General features: G+C 36.0%; 1 protein-coding gene across 1 annotated transcript in view; it reads left to right on the plus strand.

Annotated features, from left to right (window-relative positions):
* Positions 1–16,328, plus strand: part of CUNH8orf34 (chromosome unknown C8orf34 homolog) — a 353,639-nt gene that overhangs the window by 78,806 nt on the left and 258,505 nt on the right. Inside the window, 2 exon segments of the mRNA XM_008710771.2 lie at positions 2,485–2,616; positions 4,897–5,025. Of these exon segments, the coding sequence (XP_008708993.2) occupies positions 2,485–2,616; positions 4,897–5,025 (261 nt within the window).

Below are 16,328 nucleotides of genomic sequence, written 5' to 3' on the forward strand. Positions count from 1 at the left end.
TTCTTTCTTTCTGATATTGACAAGGTTTATTGGGAGTATATCTTGATGATTATCTTTTTTCTTTAAATTTTTTTCTTATATTCAGTGAATCTTTTCAATCAGCAAATCCAGGTCTTCAGCCTAAAACTGTTTTCCTCTTGTGTACTTAGTTATTGCTTCTATTATATTTGTTTTCTATTTCTTCTTCAGGAAGATCAGCTATGTGTAAATTGAGTTTGCTTTGCTGTTCTTCATTCCTCCCATTTCATTTCACATTATATTTGCCTTTCTTTATTGACTAACTTCTGGGGAGATTTGTCAAGTGTGCCCTCTGTGTCACTGATTCAATTTTCTGCAGTATCAGTTTTCTCTCTCTGGCTTTGAAAGCAAATTTAAATGTTGGTATTGCATTTTGGTTTATTGTCAATATTTCCTTATCTTCTTTATTCATTTCTATCTGCAGTTATATTTTATTGTAGGTTGTTTGATTAACCTTTGTCCTCTCACATTTCTTTTTGTTTCATAGAATCCATTTTCTTTATTTTTATTAAGAAGGCAATTAGCCACATTCTAAAATTTAAAGGTTATTCAGAGTAAATCTTTTCTAAAACTATGAATTTTCTTTGTATCTTGAATGCTGCGTTCTTGCTTTTCATATTGAAATTTTTTTAGAATGATATTTTTTCCAATATTCAAATTCAAATGAGTATTCTATCTAGTATTAGGTTTGTCAATTAATAGTATCGGTGGACTCCTCTTTGTCCCCTCAATGTATAGCTTGGGACAATTTGGATCCCTTTCAAAAATTTTAGAGAGACAGAAGAAATCATGCCTGCCACTTAAATTCCATTATCAGTTGAATCCTATGGGTCTCTGCTATACTCATGAGTAAATTTGTCTCATCTTGTTTTCAATCAACTAAATAAGAATAGTATCATTGCTAGATTATTTAAGTTAATGTGGATTTTTCTCCTTGCCTATAGTGGAAAAGTAAAAAAGCCACAAAATCCAATGCGCTATTCCTCCCTTTTTCTTTTAAGCTTTTTCTTTGTATCATGAAATGCTCTGTTTTATGATCAGGATTCCTTGTTCTTTAGCCATATTGCATTAGAAGATATTGTGGTCCTAGGATGGATGTAGAAAGATAGATTCTCATAGAACAACAGTAACAGATGACTTGGATGTAGGGGCAGTTATCATGGATGCCTAGAAATATTCCAATCCTTTTCTGATTTGCCTATCTTTTGTCTTATTCCTATCTGTGGAAATACGTCCTGCATTCTGGCAGACACAGACTGATATTTCTGTTCCTAGAGTTTTAGAATATTTATACTTCTTTTGGTATTGAATGGCATGTTGGAGGTAGTAAAATTAGGTAACAGCTAGTTTAGTACAACCTTCAAATATGAATTTAAGGAATCCATATAATGTTTCATGATGTCTATTTGGTGTTTACAAGTGGGTGGCTAGAGAAAGATTGATGAGTCATTCATAAAGCTAGGATGATTTGACGACTTACATATTTAAATAAGAAGGCAGAAGGAAACTAAACTCGAAGGAATGTCACATAGATGAAAGAGGAAGATGAGGAAGCGGTGAATGAGACAGAGAAGGAAAAGTCAAATAGGTGATATGAAGATGAGGAGAATGTAGGGCCCTGAGGATAAGAGAAGAAAATATTCAGCAAAGATAGGCCTGTCTAAAAATATGAAATGGTTGGCAAGGATGTTGAGACAGGTGAATTCTTGGAAAGATCATTTAATTTGTGAATTGGTATGACTTTGACCACCTTTGAAGGGGAGCTATAATTTTCAACAGAGTTGGTTGAATTACCCTTTCTTGAATAGAGAAGTGGAAAAAATGAGTGATGCTGGAGAAGGAATGTTGGTGACTGGCAGTGGTTTAATGTGTCTTAGAGAATAGTGGAAAAGGTAAAATCAGATGAGTAAAATTCACATAAATGTTTATTTGCTTTTATTTTTTTATTTTTAATTTTTTAAAGATTTATCTATTTACCTTAGAGAGGGAAGAGGGCAAAGAAGATAATCTTCAAGCAGACTCCCCACTGAACTCAGAGCCTAGCACCTGCCAGATCTGATCCCACCACCCTTGAGATCTTGACCTGAGCTGAAACCAAGAGCCACCCAGGAGCCCCAGTTGTTTTCATTTACATTAGAATACAGTGCTTTATTCCATAATACCCATTTAAAGAATGTTATTTTAAGTAATGGTAATCCATGTCTGAAAGAGTCTTTCCAGAAGCCTTTCACAGTTTAACATGATCTTAATCATATTAATACACAAATTGAATCATATCAAATTCAAAACTAAAATTTACAGGGGAAATTAAGCAAGAAATAATTTGAATATTTGCTTTATTTTTGATGTGAAGTGACCTACAGCTTTTGCCAGGCATATCTAATGATTTCACAGATTCAGTTTTTGGTCAATCTTGAAATCACTTGTTGTTGAGTTTATATAGATATTGTTTGTTTGTCTTAACAGAACATAAAGGAACAAGAAGGGATTTCAGAAGTTATGATAAGCCTTGGCAATTAAATGCAAAGAAGCCTAAAAAGTCAAAAAGTGACCTTGCTGTGTCTAACATTTCTCCACCATCACCAGAATCCAAATCATGTAAGGAGTTTTGTCATTCAAATGTTACTTAATGTATGTAAGTATGTATTACTAACAAAATGAAGAAAAGGTAAGAATTGAAGTCAAACTTTTTATATGATATTTCTGCCTAATAATCCTAATGAATGTCATGTTCATTTCAGCAGTAACATAGAACTTTATTTATATATATCTACTCATATGCTCAAGCATGTTTAATTGATTTAGATCTTCTTGAGTATAATATTCTTTTAAGAATGTGAGCTGCCTGGAGCAGGTTCCTTGCCTGTCATGTTCAGTTGCAGCATTGTATCACATTTAAAGCAACACTAGCCCTACATTGAATAAAGTATATAAAAGAAATTAAATCTTTTAGAGGGAAAGGAAAGGAGATTTATAGTAAAAAAATTTAACAAAATTTAAATTCTTAATCCTTCTCTCTTAGTCCCCTCAAATTCTACTTCCTCAGAAATAGTTAGCATATTTTCACATCCTTTGAAATAGTTTGCATCTTTTTACATCCTTTTCTTTGTACAAACTAGCATATACAGTATGTGTGAGCTTTATAAAACTGGCTTTAGACTATACACATTCTTGAGCAATTTGTTTTTATTATTTTAGAATGTGCCGTGGATATATCTTCATTCTAAACTTAGACATAAGTTATAGTTTGTTTTTTTTTTAAGATTTTATTTATTTATTTGACAGAGAGAGAGACAGCCAGAGAGAGAGGGAACACAAGCAGGGGGAGTGGGAGAGGAAGAAGCAGGCTCCAAGTGGAGGAGCCTGATGTGGGGCTCGATCCCAGAACGCCAGGATCACGCCCTGAGCTGAAGGCAGATGCTTAACCGCTGTGCCACCCAGGCGCCCCCATAAGTTATAATTTTTAAGAAGTGCATACTGTAGCATGCTGTGAATGTGCCATAATTTATTTATTCCCCTGTGGAAGAACAGTTAGATTGATTAGTTTTGCCTCCACAAACTATTAACTGAAACAAAAGAATATCTTGCAATTTCTGATAAAATAAACAACTTTGTACATACCTGCATAAATATAGGTGTTCTCATTTCTTTATGATAATTTACCTGACAAAAGATTGCCCTTTGTCTTCTTGCTCTAATCTTGGCTTCTCGGTTTCTGGCCTTTTTCTCAACTGTCTTCTGAGACCATCCTTCCCAGCCATCCTGAGGATTCTCTTTTCCTCCTTCTTATGGAGGACCACCTGTCTCCTGAATCCCCAGTCTTTCCACTTTTAGGGTTATTTATTCATTCTGGTGGAGCATCTCACTATAAGCTTTCTGAAAAAGAATGATTGCAAGATAAATATTTGAATCCTTACAAGTAACTTGATTGGTTCCTCAGTTGGATATAAAATTCTAAGTTAGAACTAATTTTCAGTTGGAATTTTGAAGAAATTTCTCCTGTGTCTTCTGGGGCAAGTATGGCTAGTAAGAAATCTGATGAGAACTTAATTGCTGTTTCTGTCCCTGAAAGCTTAGCTTTTAGGATCTTTTCTTTTTTGCCACTGTTGTAAAATTTTGTGATAATATGGCTTACATTGTTCTGGACATTTAATGGATCCTTCCAATCTGAGAAATGGGTTTTTTATATTCTTATTACTTTGACATTTGTCCTTCTTGATTGATGCTTGAATGTTGAAATGTTATGAAATACCCACCTTTTTGGGCATCTCTCTCCTCAGGAATTAGATTTCAGTATTCTCTACTTTGCTAAATGCAGTTACCACTCCTCAATTTATACTGCATATTCCAAAAAAAAAAAAAAAAACCCTGAAGATTTGCTATTTCTTGCCTAGTAATGTCTTCTCTTCTTGTTACACTAATTATTTGACCCCCAAAAATATTTAATATAGTTTTAGTAGGAATTTGGGAGAAGTGAAGATAGATGTGTTCTGTCTTCTGTTTTATCAGAAGACAGCAAAATTCCTTAAAAATATATACTAATTACTGGTGAAAAAATTAATAATTTTTAAGCTGCTAAAAGATGACATAAAATACACTTTGCTTATATGTTTTTCCCTAAGTTATAGAAATCACTTATTGTAAATCAGTACCTGAATTTTCTTTTTTCTATAAACAGTCACACTTCTCTCTACTAGTTCAGTTAAAACATTTAAAACCCAGCTTCGTAACTTCCCCATTTGCTCATGAGAAAACTTTCCAAACAAACATTTTTATTCTGTACATTGATCTTGATACAGTCTTTCACATAATGATGAATAGTAAATTTTTATCATTATGTAGCATGCTTATGAAGTAATCATTTTTTTTAAAACATAGTGCCAAGGTCAGTAGATCATCCTAAGTGGAACTGGCGAATTAAACCAGAAAGCCGTGATTTTGATGAATTGAACCACATCCTTCAAGAGAGCAAGAAGCTGGGAAAAGCCCTTGAGAATCTCTCTCGAAGTAAGTTCATTTACTTGATTATAATTAAAATTCCTAACCAATATTAAAGAAGAAACATCTATTACTATTGCCAGTAACCCATTTCCAACATCCTCATTATAATTACATGAGAGGTTGTGAAAGTGTGTATGAAATTGGAAATGAGGATTGATCTTGCATTTTCCGCATGTTTCTGGGAAGACTGGTATAGAGAATAGGAGGAGCTGTATACACCGCCCCTGCCCCACCCTGTCCCTTGCCCTTGCTATTTGACTCCAGTCTCTCTACAGGGTCTCTGTTGCTTAGGTCAGTTGCACACATATAATGGAATCTTACTCATTCTTCTCTTTTGAACTTCATTGTTTTGTCATCCTAAATAGTAAACACACTTACTGCCTCCATAAGTTTTTGATGTTTCTAAACTTTTTTAAAAATTCTTTATTTAAATTCAATTTAGTTACATATTGTGTATTATTAGTTTTAGGGGTAGAGTTCAGTGATTCAACAGTTGAATTTAACACCCAGTGCTCATTTTATCAAGTGCCCTCTTTATTCCCCATCACCCAGTTACCCCATGCCCCCACCCACCCACTCCTCAAGCAACCTTCAGTTTCTTTCTTTCTTTCTTTCTTTTTTTTTTTTTTAAGATTTATTTATTTGTTTGAGAGAGAGAGCATGGGCAAGAGCAGGAGCGGGGGGAGGGGCAGAGGCAGAGGAAGAAGCAGGATCCCTACTGAGCAGGGAGCATGATGCTTGATCCCAGGGTCCTGGAATCATGACCTGAGCTGAAGGCAGATGCTTAACTGATGCCACTCAGGCGCCCTCAGTTTGTTTCTTATAGTTAAGAGTCTCTTATGGTTCCCCCCTGCCGCTTTTATCTTATTTTATTTTTCCCTCCCTTCCCATATGTTCATGGGTTTTGTTTCTTAAATTCTACATAATGAGTGAAGTCATATGGTATTTTTCTTTCTCTGACTGACTTATTTCGCCTAGCATAGTACACTCTAGTTCCATCCATTTTCTTGCAAATGGCAAGATTTCATTCTTTTTTTATGGCTGAATAATATTCCTCTGTGTGTGTGTGTGTGTGTGTGTGTGTGTGTGTGTGCGTGCATATGTATATACACCACGTCTTATTTATTCATTCATCTGTCAGTGGACATCTGGGCTCTTTCCACAGTTTGGCTATTGTTGACAATGCTGCTATGAACATTGGGGTACAGGTGCCCCTTTGTATCACTATGTTTGTATCCTTTGGTTAAATATCTAGAGTACAATTGCTCTGTCATAGAGTAGTTCTATTTTTAACTTTTTGAGAAACCTGCATACTGTTTTCCAGAGTGGCTGCACCAGTTTGCATTACCACCAACACTCTAAGAGGGTTCCCTTTTCTCCACATCCTCACCAACACCTGTTGTTTCCTGACTTGTTAAATTTAGCCATTCTGACTGGTGTGAGGTGGTATCTCACTGTAGTTTTGATGTGTATTTCCCTGATGCCATTGATGTCTCTAAACTTCCAAGGGTAGCAGCTGGGGCAGATTCTTCTTAAAATCCTTTCAGAACCTAGCAGCATACTTTTTTGTAAAAATAATGACTCTGTAATCCAAGTCCTAGGTTATAGGTTTTGCTCTGCCACTTATTAATATCCTCAGGTAAATCATTAAACTTCCAATGAGCCTTGGTCGTCTCATCTCCAGAGAAGGAAGACATGATTCTGTCTCCTTTTTCTGGTAGTTGTGAAAGTTTTAAATGATATTTCACGAGTAAAAACTTTTAAATGTTACTGTCACGAGAGTAGGCAATCAAATATTTGATTTGATAAATGCATTCTATATGTGTAGACATACTTACATACCTTGTGGTTTTAGTAGTGAGTTCAAAGTATTCCTGTCTTTCTCTGGTTCTTAAATATCTCTCAGTTTTAAAATTAGGTACCTTTAGAAGCACATTAATGCCATGACATCACTAAAATTTTCTTTTGCTGTCATGAAATATTAAAAATTCTTAAATAGAAAATAAGATACTAGCACATTCTAGTGGATTATATTTTAAGATCTATATGATTCTTTAGATAGCACAGTTTTATCAATTTCATGACATATCGAAGTTTAAACTGCCTGGGGGATGAACAAATTGGGTGAAGGGGAGTAGGAAATACAGGCTTCCAGTTATGGAATGATAAGTCATGGGAATAAAAGGTGCAGCATAGGGAACTAAAAACACAATAAAATTGCCCCTTGGTATATTTTGGGAGAAATAATGTATATATCCTATGTATATATAACATATGTGTATTTGCATATTGTATTATACTATAATGGTATGTATTAACACATTACATTTTATTAAAATTTTATATTTAGAAAGAGATTGAGTTTTTTCATACTTCTTAATGCAAAACTCACTAGGGCCTTTTTTGAACTTTTGTGTGGTAAACCTAGGTCACAAGTTAATTTGCCTTGTGATAGGATCTTATAATTTTTCAATTAAGTTTTTAATTTTAATTCTGGTGTAGTTAACATGTAGTATTATATTAGTTTCAGGTATACAATATAGTGATTCAACAATTCTATACATTACTCAGTGCTTATCATGATACATGTACTTTTTAATCCCCATCACCTATTTTACCCATCCCCCTCCTACCTCCCTTCTGGTAACCATCAGCTTGTTCTCTATAACTAAGATTCTGTTTCTTGGTTTGACTCTCTCTTTTTTTTTTTCCTTTGTTCATTTGTTTTATTTCTTAAATTCTACATATGAATGAATTATATGGTATTTTTCTTTCTCTGACTGACTTATTTCACTTAGTATAATGCCCTCTAGTTCCATCCATATTGTTGCAAATGGCAAGATTTCATGCTTTTTTTATGGCTGAATAATATTCTATTGTTTATATATACTGCATCTTCTTTATCCATTCATCTATCAGCGGATACTTTGGCTACTTCTGTAGTTTGGTTGTGGCAAATAACGCTGCAGTAAACATAGGGATGCACGTATCTTTTTGAATTAGTGTTTCCGTATTCTTTGGGTAAATACTCAGTAGTGGGATTACTGGATCATATTGCAGTTCTATTTTTAATTTTTCAAGGAACCTCCATATTGTTTTCCACAGTGGCTGAACCGGTTTGCATTCCCATCAACAGTGTACAAGGGTTCCTTTTTCTGCACATCCTCGCCTACATTTGTTGTTTCTGTGTTTTTGATTTTAGCCATTCTGACAGGCATGAGGTGATATCTCATTGTAGTTTTGACTTGCATTTCCCTGATGATGGGTGATGTTGAGCACCTTTCCATGTGTCTGTTGGCCATCTGAATGTCTTCTTTGGAGAAATGTCTGTTCCTGTCTTCTGCCCATTTTTAAATTGGATTATTTGTTTTTAGGGGGCTGAGTTTTATAAGTTCTTCATAGATTTTGGATACTAACCTTTTATCAGATAAGTCATTTGCAAATATCTTCTCCTATTCTATGGGTTGCCTTTTAGTTTTGTTGATTGTTTCCTTTGCTGTGCAGAAGACTTTTATTTTAATGTAGTCCTAATGGTTTATTTTTGCTTTTGTTTCCCTTGCCTCAGGAGACCTATCTAGAAAAAAGTTACTGTGCCGGATGTCACAGAAGTTATTATCTGTGCACTATTCCAGGACTTTTATGGTTTCAGGTTTCATATTTAGGTCTTAATCCATTTTGAGTTTCGTGTGTGTGTGTGTGTGTGTGTGTGTGGTGTAAGAAAGTGGTCCGCTTTCATTCTTTTGCATGTAGCTGTCCAGTTTTCCCAGCGCTATTTGTTGACAAGACTGTCTTTTTCCCAGTGCATAGGGTCTTAAAATTTTGCCATTAGTAGAAATTTTCTGGTTCAGATTTAAGAAGGCCCTACTTTTGGGGGTACCTGGGTGGCTCAGTTGGTTAAGCATCTGCCTTTGGTTCAGGTTATGATCCCAGGGTCCTGGGATCAAGCCCCACATTGGGCTCCCTGCTCGGCAGGGAGCCTGCTTCTCCTTCTCCCTGCCGCTCCCCTTGCTTGTGTGCTCACTCTCTCTGTGTCAAATAAATAAATAAAATCTTTAAAAAATAAAAGAAGGCCCTGCTTTTGGCAAGATTTACTTTTGGAAGAAATACTGATAAAGTGAGTATAGCTTATTAGTATATTATGTTAATGATAAGTCTTATCCTATTAAATGTCAAAGGTTTATATTAATATGTATAAATCTTACCCCTTTGGGCAGAGCCTGTGGCTCTGTATAGCCTCTCAATTTATCTAAAAACACGAGTTAAAAGAAAGATGATTGAATAATATGCCCAATTATTACACAGATCTTCAAATAGGGTTAGTCAATTTTTATTCTTTAAAATATGATAACTGCCTTACAGAGACTTGTTATATCATTGTTAGCTGGTAAGAAAACATTTGGCCTGTCCCTAAAACTTTTTAATAAAAGAGTTTGATTACCTTTCACTTATGTATTTGCCAAGATGTGTAGCAGACATATCAAGGTTCAAGCTATGGTCTGTCCGAAGAGAAACCTAGGTGTGGCCTTATAGGTGGTACCTAGCAACGGATTCCTGTGATCAGAAGTTAGTGGAGGGTTATAACAGGGGGCTCATTTAACTCTTGAAGGAAGTCTGGAGAAATAAAAATGGCCAGAGGGCAGTCCTTTGTTGGGAGAGTAGAAGAGATGCAAATATGGCACATTATTCTTGGGACAAAGTCAGGGCCAAGGAAGCTATCAGGTGAGTCAGAAGCTTGGCCAGAAATAAGGTGTAACATTCAGTTCTATGTATATGATGGAAAGTTGCTTTTGGCTTCCCTTGATGGTTTTAAGGGGGCTCTTTTTTGTGTGTGTGGCAGTAGTGGTGGGGTTTATGTAGGGATAAGGGAGCAGTTCTTCACATAGGGAGGGATTGTGCTTTTCTCCCTTTAAGTTTTTTTGAGTCTCTTGAAATAAAATGGTGCTTTCTTGGAATGACTTGAGTTTCTGTGATTTTAGCTATCTGAGGTTTAATACTAACTTTTTGTCTTAGGCCCAATATGTGACCAACTACCAAGTTATCAATTTCCTTGAGATGGCCAGTGTAAATTAGTAGAAATGCAGCTTTACCATTTACTGATGTTTAGTTAGCAGTCTAGTTGCCTGGTGTTTAGCTATGTAATCCCAAACTCAGTTCTTCTATCGTCCTGAAGCAGGATGTCACTAGTTTTGTTTGATATTATAATAGCTTCAAGTTGGTAACTCTTCCTCTGATCTACCCTAACTCATCTCTGATCTCTATTATGCATTGTTTTATTTACTAGGAAAACATAGGAAATGGACTTTTTCTTCAAGGTATAGTCAAAGGGAATATTCGGTGTCTTGTTATTGTGGACGTCTCTCTCCAGGTCCATAGCTGTTGATAGGCAAGTTTGAAAGTTCCTAGTGATCTCTTAATTTTCATACTTTCCGATAGAATTCTCTCTGGAAAGTTTGGATTTTGCTTTGTCTTAGTTGTACTGTCCAAAACATGTGACATATTTTAGAAGTATTTTGTTATTTACCTGAGATTGACAGCAAAAAATCATTTATAGCCTTCAAAATGATAGAATTATCTCAGCTCTACAGCTGTCAGCTTATCCAGACTTAAATTCTCTCTCTCCCCCTTCCTCTCCCTCTTTCTCTCACTCTTTCTCGACAGGATTCAAATAACAGGAAAGACTAGATATTCTCTCGTTTGCAAACAGGATTTTTGTTTTACTAACAACTGTACTGTGCTTCATTTTTCTGGCTTTTTGCAAACCTTTCAATGTAATGCTTTATCTTAAAGTCAGTCAGGAGCTGTAATGTTTTTCATGCTATGATTATCTTGAAAGGTAGATATGCTAGGAGAACTTGTAGTGGCTTGTAATGCGGCAGAGTTGTGATGTGGTAGGCATAGTGGATTTTTGGTGCCTGGATCCTTCCCTTTGCAGCATTTCCAAATGTTCTTCAAGCATGACTTTCTCATTCCAGGAGCCTGGGCTCATTACCCTTTCCTTCAAGTGTTTGTTTCCATCTGACTTTTAAGTAGTGAGAAAAACTGTTTTTGGGTAGGGAAGTTGGGAAGATACAAGACCTTCACAACCCCAAATAATGTATCTCTTCTAGTGGCTATGATTGAAGGGCCTTAGGGTAGTATCCTTCTCAGTGCGTTATATTAGGTTCCATCATCTTATTACTGATTATGTTAACCTCAATCAGTTGGTTAAGGTGGTGTCTGTCAGGTTTTACCACTGTTAAGTTAATACTTTTCCTTTTTGTAGTTAATAAATATTTTACAAGAGATACTTAAAGACTGAAAATATCATGTTTCCTTTTCACACCTTTACCCAGTAATTTCAGCATCCATTGGTAAATCTTACCTAAAACAATTATTACTGGGGTTTTCTAAAAGATAGTTTCTGTTTCTCTCATTCCTTTATTCACTGTAATTTTTCTTTAATGGAGAGAAGGAAAGATGGACTTATTACCACCCCCAGAATAATGGGGTCTATTCGCCTTTTTTCATGACTGGTCATATTTCTGTTTATCTAATATTCAGATATATATATGGATATGAATATGGATAAATGCAGATATATGTATATGTAGTATGGATATAAATGTGAATATAGGTATAAGCATTTATCTTTGGATATTGATACAAAAAAGAATAAAATACATATTCCAAAATTAACTCACACTGATTTTTCTTGGTTTTAAATATGCTAAATTTGCCAGATTAAATTTACTTAATAGCTTTTTCAAGAAACCACAGTCTAAAAGGGACAGATTTGTTAAGAGGTCTTGATATTTCTCTTCTAACAACATTTTCTACGCCTACTCTCTACCTGGATCAAAGACATATTCTAAAACCTAGCAAATGTTTGTGCTTCAGTAGAAGTATGAGGTAGCATTATTAGTAATTGTTGCTTTGGAATGGTCTAGTGTCCATCAAAATAAATAATTTTTCTCCCTAGAATGCCTTGTGGGAATAAGGACATGTGTATATATAATTAATAATTTTAGGAAACTTCTGGAGAATGAAAAAGTAGTGCACTTGTATTAGACATTTATTATGTTATTCTGAATCCTTTTATGTTGAATAACATCTCATTTAACTATACTTCAGTCACACACTCGCATACACACACCCATGTACACGTGTGTCTGAGTTTGTAATTAAACTGTAAATTCAGTCATTGTTAGGTACATATTTTTTAAAGTGTCTGGTTTTTAATATATATATTACATATATTATAATTTATAATATTATATACTCTATGCTATCTTAGTTCTATCCTTTTTTGAGACTAGAATGTATATCATGTAAAATAGATGCAGGTGCTGCCATGGGAAATGCTGTGGGTCCTGCACTGCCACTCACTTGCTTCCGGTTGGGAGGATACCATTTGACCTCCTTCCTCAAGTTTCCTCTTCATTAAAATGAAGTAATTTATCCCCAATTACCATCAAGAATATCTCCAGTTTTCACAAGTCTTTATTTTAATGATCTATAATTTATATTCCAAAGTTACATTGTATTCATGGCTTACAGATTATGGTTTGACCTGCTTGCATTCTTTTTTTTTTTAAGATTTTGTTTATTTATTTGAGAGATGAGCACATGAGCAGTGGGGAGGGGCAGAGGGAGAGGGAGAAGCAGGCTCTCCGCAGAGCAAGGAGCTCGACGTGGGGCTAAATCCCAGGACTCTGGGATCATGACCGGGCAGGTGCTTAACCGACTGAGCCACCCAGGTGCCCAACCTGCTTGCATTCTTTTTTTTTTAAATCTAAATTAATTTTTATATAAGCCCTTGTAATTTTATGTGCACTTTTTTAATAATTCTGTATTGTGTTAGTCACCATACAGTATATCCTTAGTTTTTGATGTAATGTTCCATGATTCATTATTTTCGTATAACACCCAGTGCACCATGCAATACATGCCCTCCTTAATACCCATCACCGGTCTACGCCAGTCCCCCACCCCCCTCCCCTCTGAAGCCCTCAGTTTGTTTCCCAGAGTCCGTAGTCTCTCATGCTTCATTCCTCCTTCTGTTTACCCCCTCTTCATTCTTCCCTTCCTTCACCTACCGATCTTCCTGCTATTTCTTCTGTTCCATAAATGAGTGAAACTATATGATAATTGTCTTTCTCTGCTTGACTTATTTCACTTAGCATTATCTCCTCCAGTGCCGTCCATGTTGCAGCAAACGTTGAGAACTCGTTCTTTCTGATAGCTGAGTAATATTCCATTCTATATATGGACCACAACTTCTTAATCCAGTCATCTGTTGAAGGGCATCTCGGTTCCTTCCACGCTTTGGCTATTGTGGACAATGCTGCTATGAACATTGGGGTGCATATGGCCCTTCTCTTCACTACGTCTGTATCTTTGGGGTAAGCACCCAGTAGTGCAATTGCTGGGTCATAGGATATCTCAATTTTTAACTTTTTAAGGGACCTCCACACTGTTTTCCAAAGTGGCTGTGCCAACTTGCATTCCCACCAACAGTGTAAGAGGGTTCCCCTTTCTCCACATCCTCTCCAACGTTTGTTGTTTCTTGCCTTGTCAATTTTTGCCATTCTAAACTGGCATAAGGTGTTATCTCAAAGTGGTTTTGATTTGAATTTCCCTGATGGCTAATGATTTTGAACCTGCTTGCATTCTTTCTAGCTCTTCGTTATCCTCACTCTGTTCTTCCTGCATTGTGACTTTCAGTATATTGGAATATCTCCGGTATATTCTCTCTTAATTCTTTTTCATCTTTTTCTCTCACTTCTTATCTCCATCTTCCCCTGCCCAGACTGAACTGTGGGCCAGTTTTACCAATATCCTCATTCCCTCTTGTTTCCATCCTTCTACTGTGTCACCGTGTGAAATTCTCATCTTCGAATAAGTGCTGCCATCTTCAGCTTTTCTTCACCAGTAAGGCTGAGAAAATTTTCCAGGGAAAAATGGCAGGGCCCAGCTGAACACTACCCTACAAATTCTTCGTTTTCAACACTTACTTATCTTGGTCAGTCCCTCTCTTTCTGCACTGTTCCTGCAACTATGAAAAACCCACACAATAATCTACACACACCTATTTATTTCCTGCCAAACTGTTTTAGCAATTAGCTTGCCTCCAACTTTATAGAAAAACTTAATTGTAGAATGTGTTCCTCTCTACCCATCTGTAAATGTAAATGCAACTACATCTATCCTGCCCTTCTCCTTCCATTATCAACAGAGAAGGCGTTTCTCTTGTTTGAGGCCAAGCTTTCCACCCATGATCTTGTTCCCAGTTCCTGCCTTGTCCTCTGAGTAATTAATGATTCCATTAATTACTTTGTCTTTTCTGTATGTGGAAATCTTTCTAATTCCAATCCCCCTAATATTAGTTTTGTGACCTTAGGAAAATTTCTTAACCTTACTGTGTCTCAGTTACCTTTTCTGCAAAATTATAGTAATAATGGCACTTCTTTCTCAGGGTTTTTGTGAAAATAAAATGAGATGGTGTATCTAAAGTGCTTCATATGATGCCTGGTATATAATTGCTAATTAAATGTTAGATATTATATTTCTATTACTGTGTAACAAATTACCACAAACTTGTGGCTTTAAAAAATAAAAATTTACTATCGTACAGATGCGGGTTAGCTGAATCCTTTACTCTAGGTCTAGGCAAGCTGAAATTAAGGCACTGGTTCATGCTGTGATCTCACCTGAGGCTTCAGCGTCTCTTTTCATGCTTACTCAGGTCATTGGCCAAATGTAGTCCTTGCTCTTATAGCACAAAGATCCCTGTTTTCTCATTGTCTGTTGGCTGGGGATTGTTCTTAAAAACTGGAGGCCATTCTCAGGTTCTTGCCTTGTGATCTTCTCATAATGGTAGTTCAGTACTACTACTTAGAGGTCCCTGGGGAGCATCTCTCTGAAGCTTGGCCTTCTTTTGAAAGGCTCACCTGACTAGGTCATGGCCATCCAGGATAATCTCTCTCTGATTTACTCAGTGAACCAGTCAGTAACCAAGTCAGGAGAGTGATATTTGATAGTCCCATCATGCAGACTCAAAGAGAAAGGATTACGCAGATGTGTACCTTGGGGGCCATCTTAGAATTCTGCCTACCACATATATTATTAGTATTACTACTATTTATCCCTAGCCTGTAACATGCTCCAGCTAAGCATGGTCCAACAGAAATGTAATATGAGCCATATGTGTGATTTTATATTTTCAAACAAGCATGTTACAAAAAAACAAAAAGAAGCCTGCGAAATTAATTTTAATAAAATATTTTATTTAACCCACTATTTCCAAGTTATCAGTTTAACTTGTATTCCATATAAAAATTATTGGGATTTTTTTCATATCGACTCTTCAAAATCAGGTGTGAATTTTAATTTACATCACATCTCAATTTGAGCTAGCCACATTTCAAATGTTCAATAGCCACATGATGAGTGGCTACCATATTGATTACCACAGTTCTCATTAATGTTAAAAACAAACACACATGAAAACTCTTTTCTTGAATTTGAGTTACCTCATTACAGTATCAGAATTCTTCTTCTTCTTTCATAGAAATTTTCAAAAGAAATAATGACACTCATTATTTCCACTTGCTCATCTTCCTTTCTCCCCTCAGTGTGGCTATGCGATTACACCTATCATTCTGTTGAAACCTTTTGCACTATGGTCTCCAATTGAATCCACATTGTCAAACTGAATGAACACTTTTCCAGTCCTCATCTTACAAAATTGTTCTGGTAGTTTTAACACCATTGATTATTCTGTCTTTCTTCAGACTCTCATCTTTTGCTTTCTGGGATCTGGCCCATATTTATTTGAACCTCTTGGATGCCATTTCTTGTAGGCTTCATTCCAGTGCCCTTCTTTCTTCCTAGCCACTGTAAATGCTGTTCCCACATGTCATCCTTTGTTTTTTCAAATGCTCTCTGTTTCCATTGTCATCCTCCCTCATAGTGTTAACTATCACCCCTACACAGCTAAGTCAGATGAATATATTTCCCATCCAGACTGTTTACACTTTATACAAAATGTTCGAAGCATATCTCCACTTGGATATCCCACTGCCATGTAAAACTCAGTATATATAAGTAGATGATACATCTCTCTTCAAACATGACCTCTTTTCTGCATACCGTTCTTCAGGTGATGGCACCATCACTTACCAGTTCACCCAAACTGGAACCCTTATAGACTCCTTTCTCTTCCTTGCTGTTCATAACTAATCAATTACCAAATTTTGTTCATTTTCCCTCTGTCTTAGGTTTGATTCTCTTCACTCCTATTATTACTCCATAGTTTACACGCAACATCA

Source organism: Ursus maritimus, unplaced genomic scaffold (assembly GCF_017311325.1).
Source record: "Ursus maritimus isolate PB19 unplaced genomic scaffold, ASM1731132v1 scaffold_9, whole genome shotgun sequence".
NCBI lineage: Eukaryota > Metazoa > Chordata > Mammalia > Carnivora > Ursidae > Ursus > Ursus maritimus.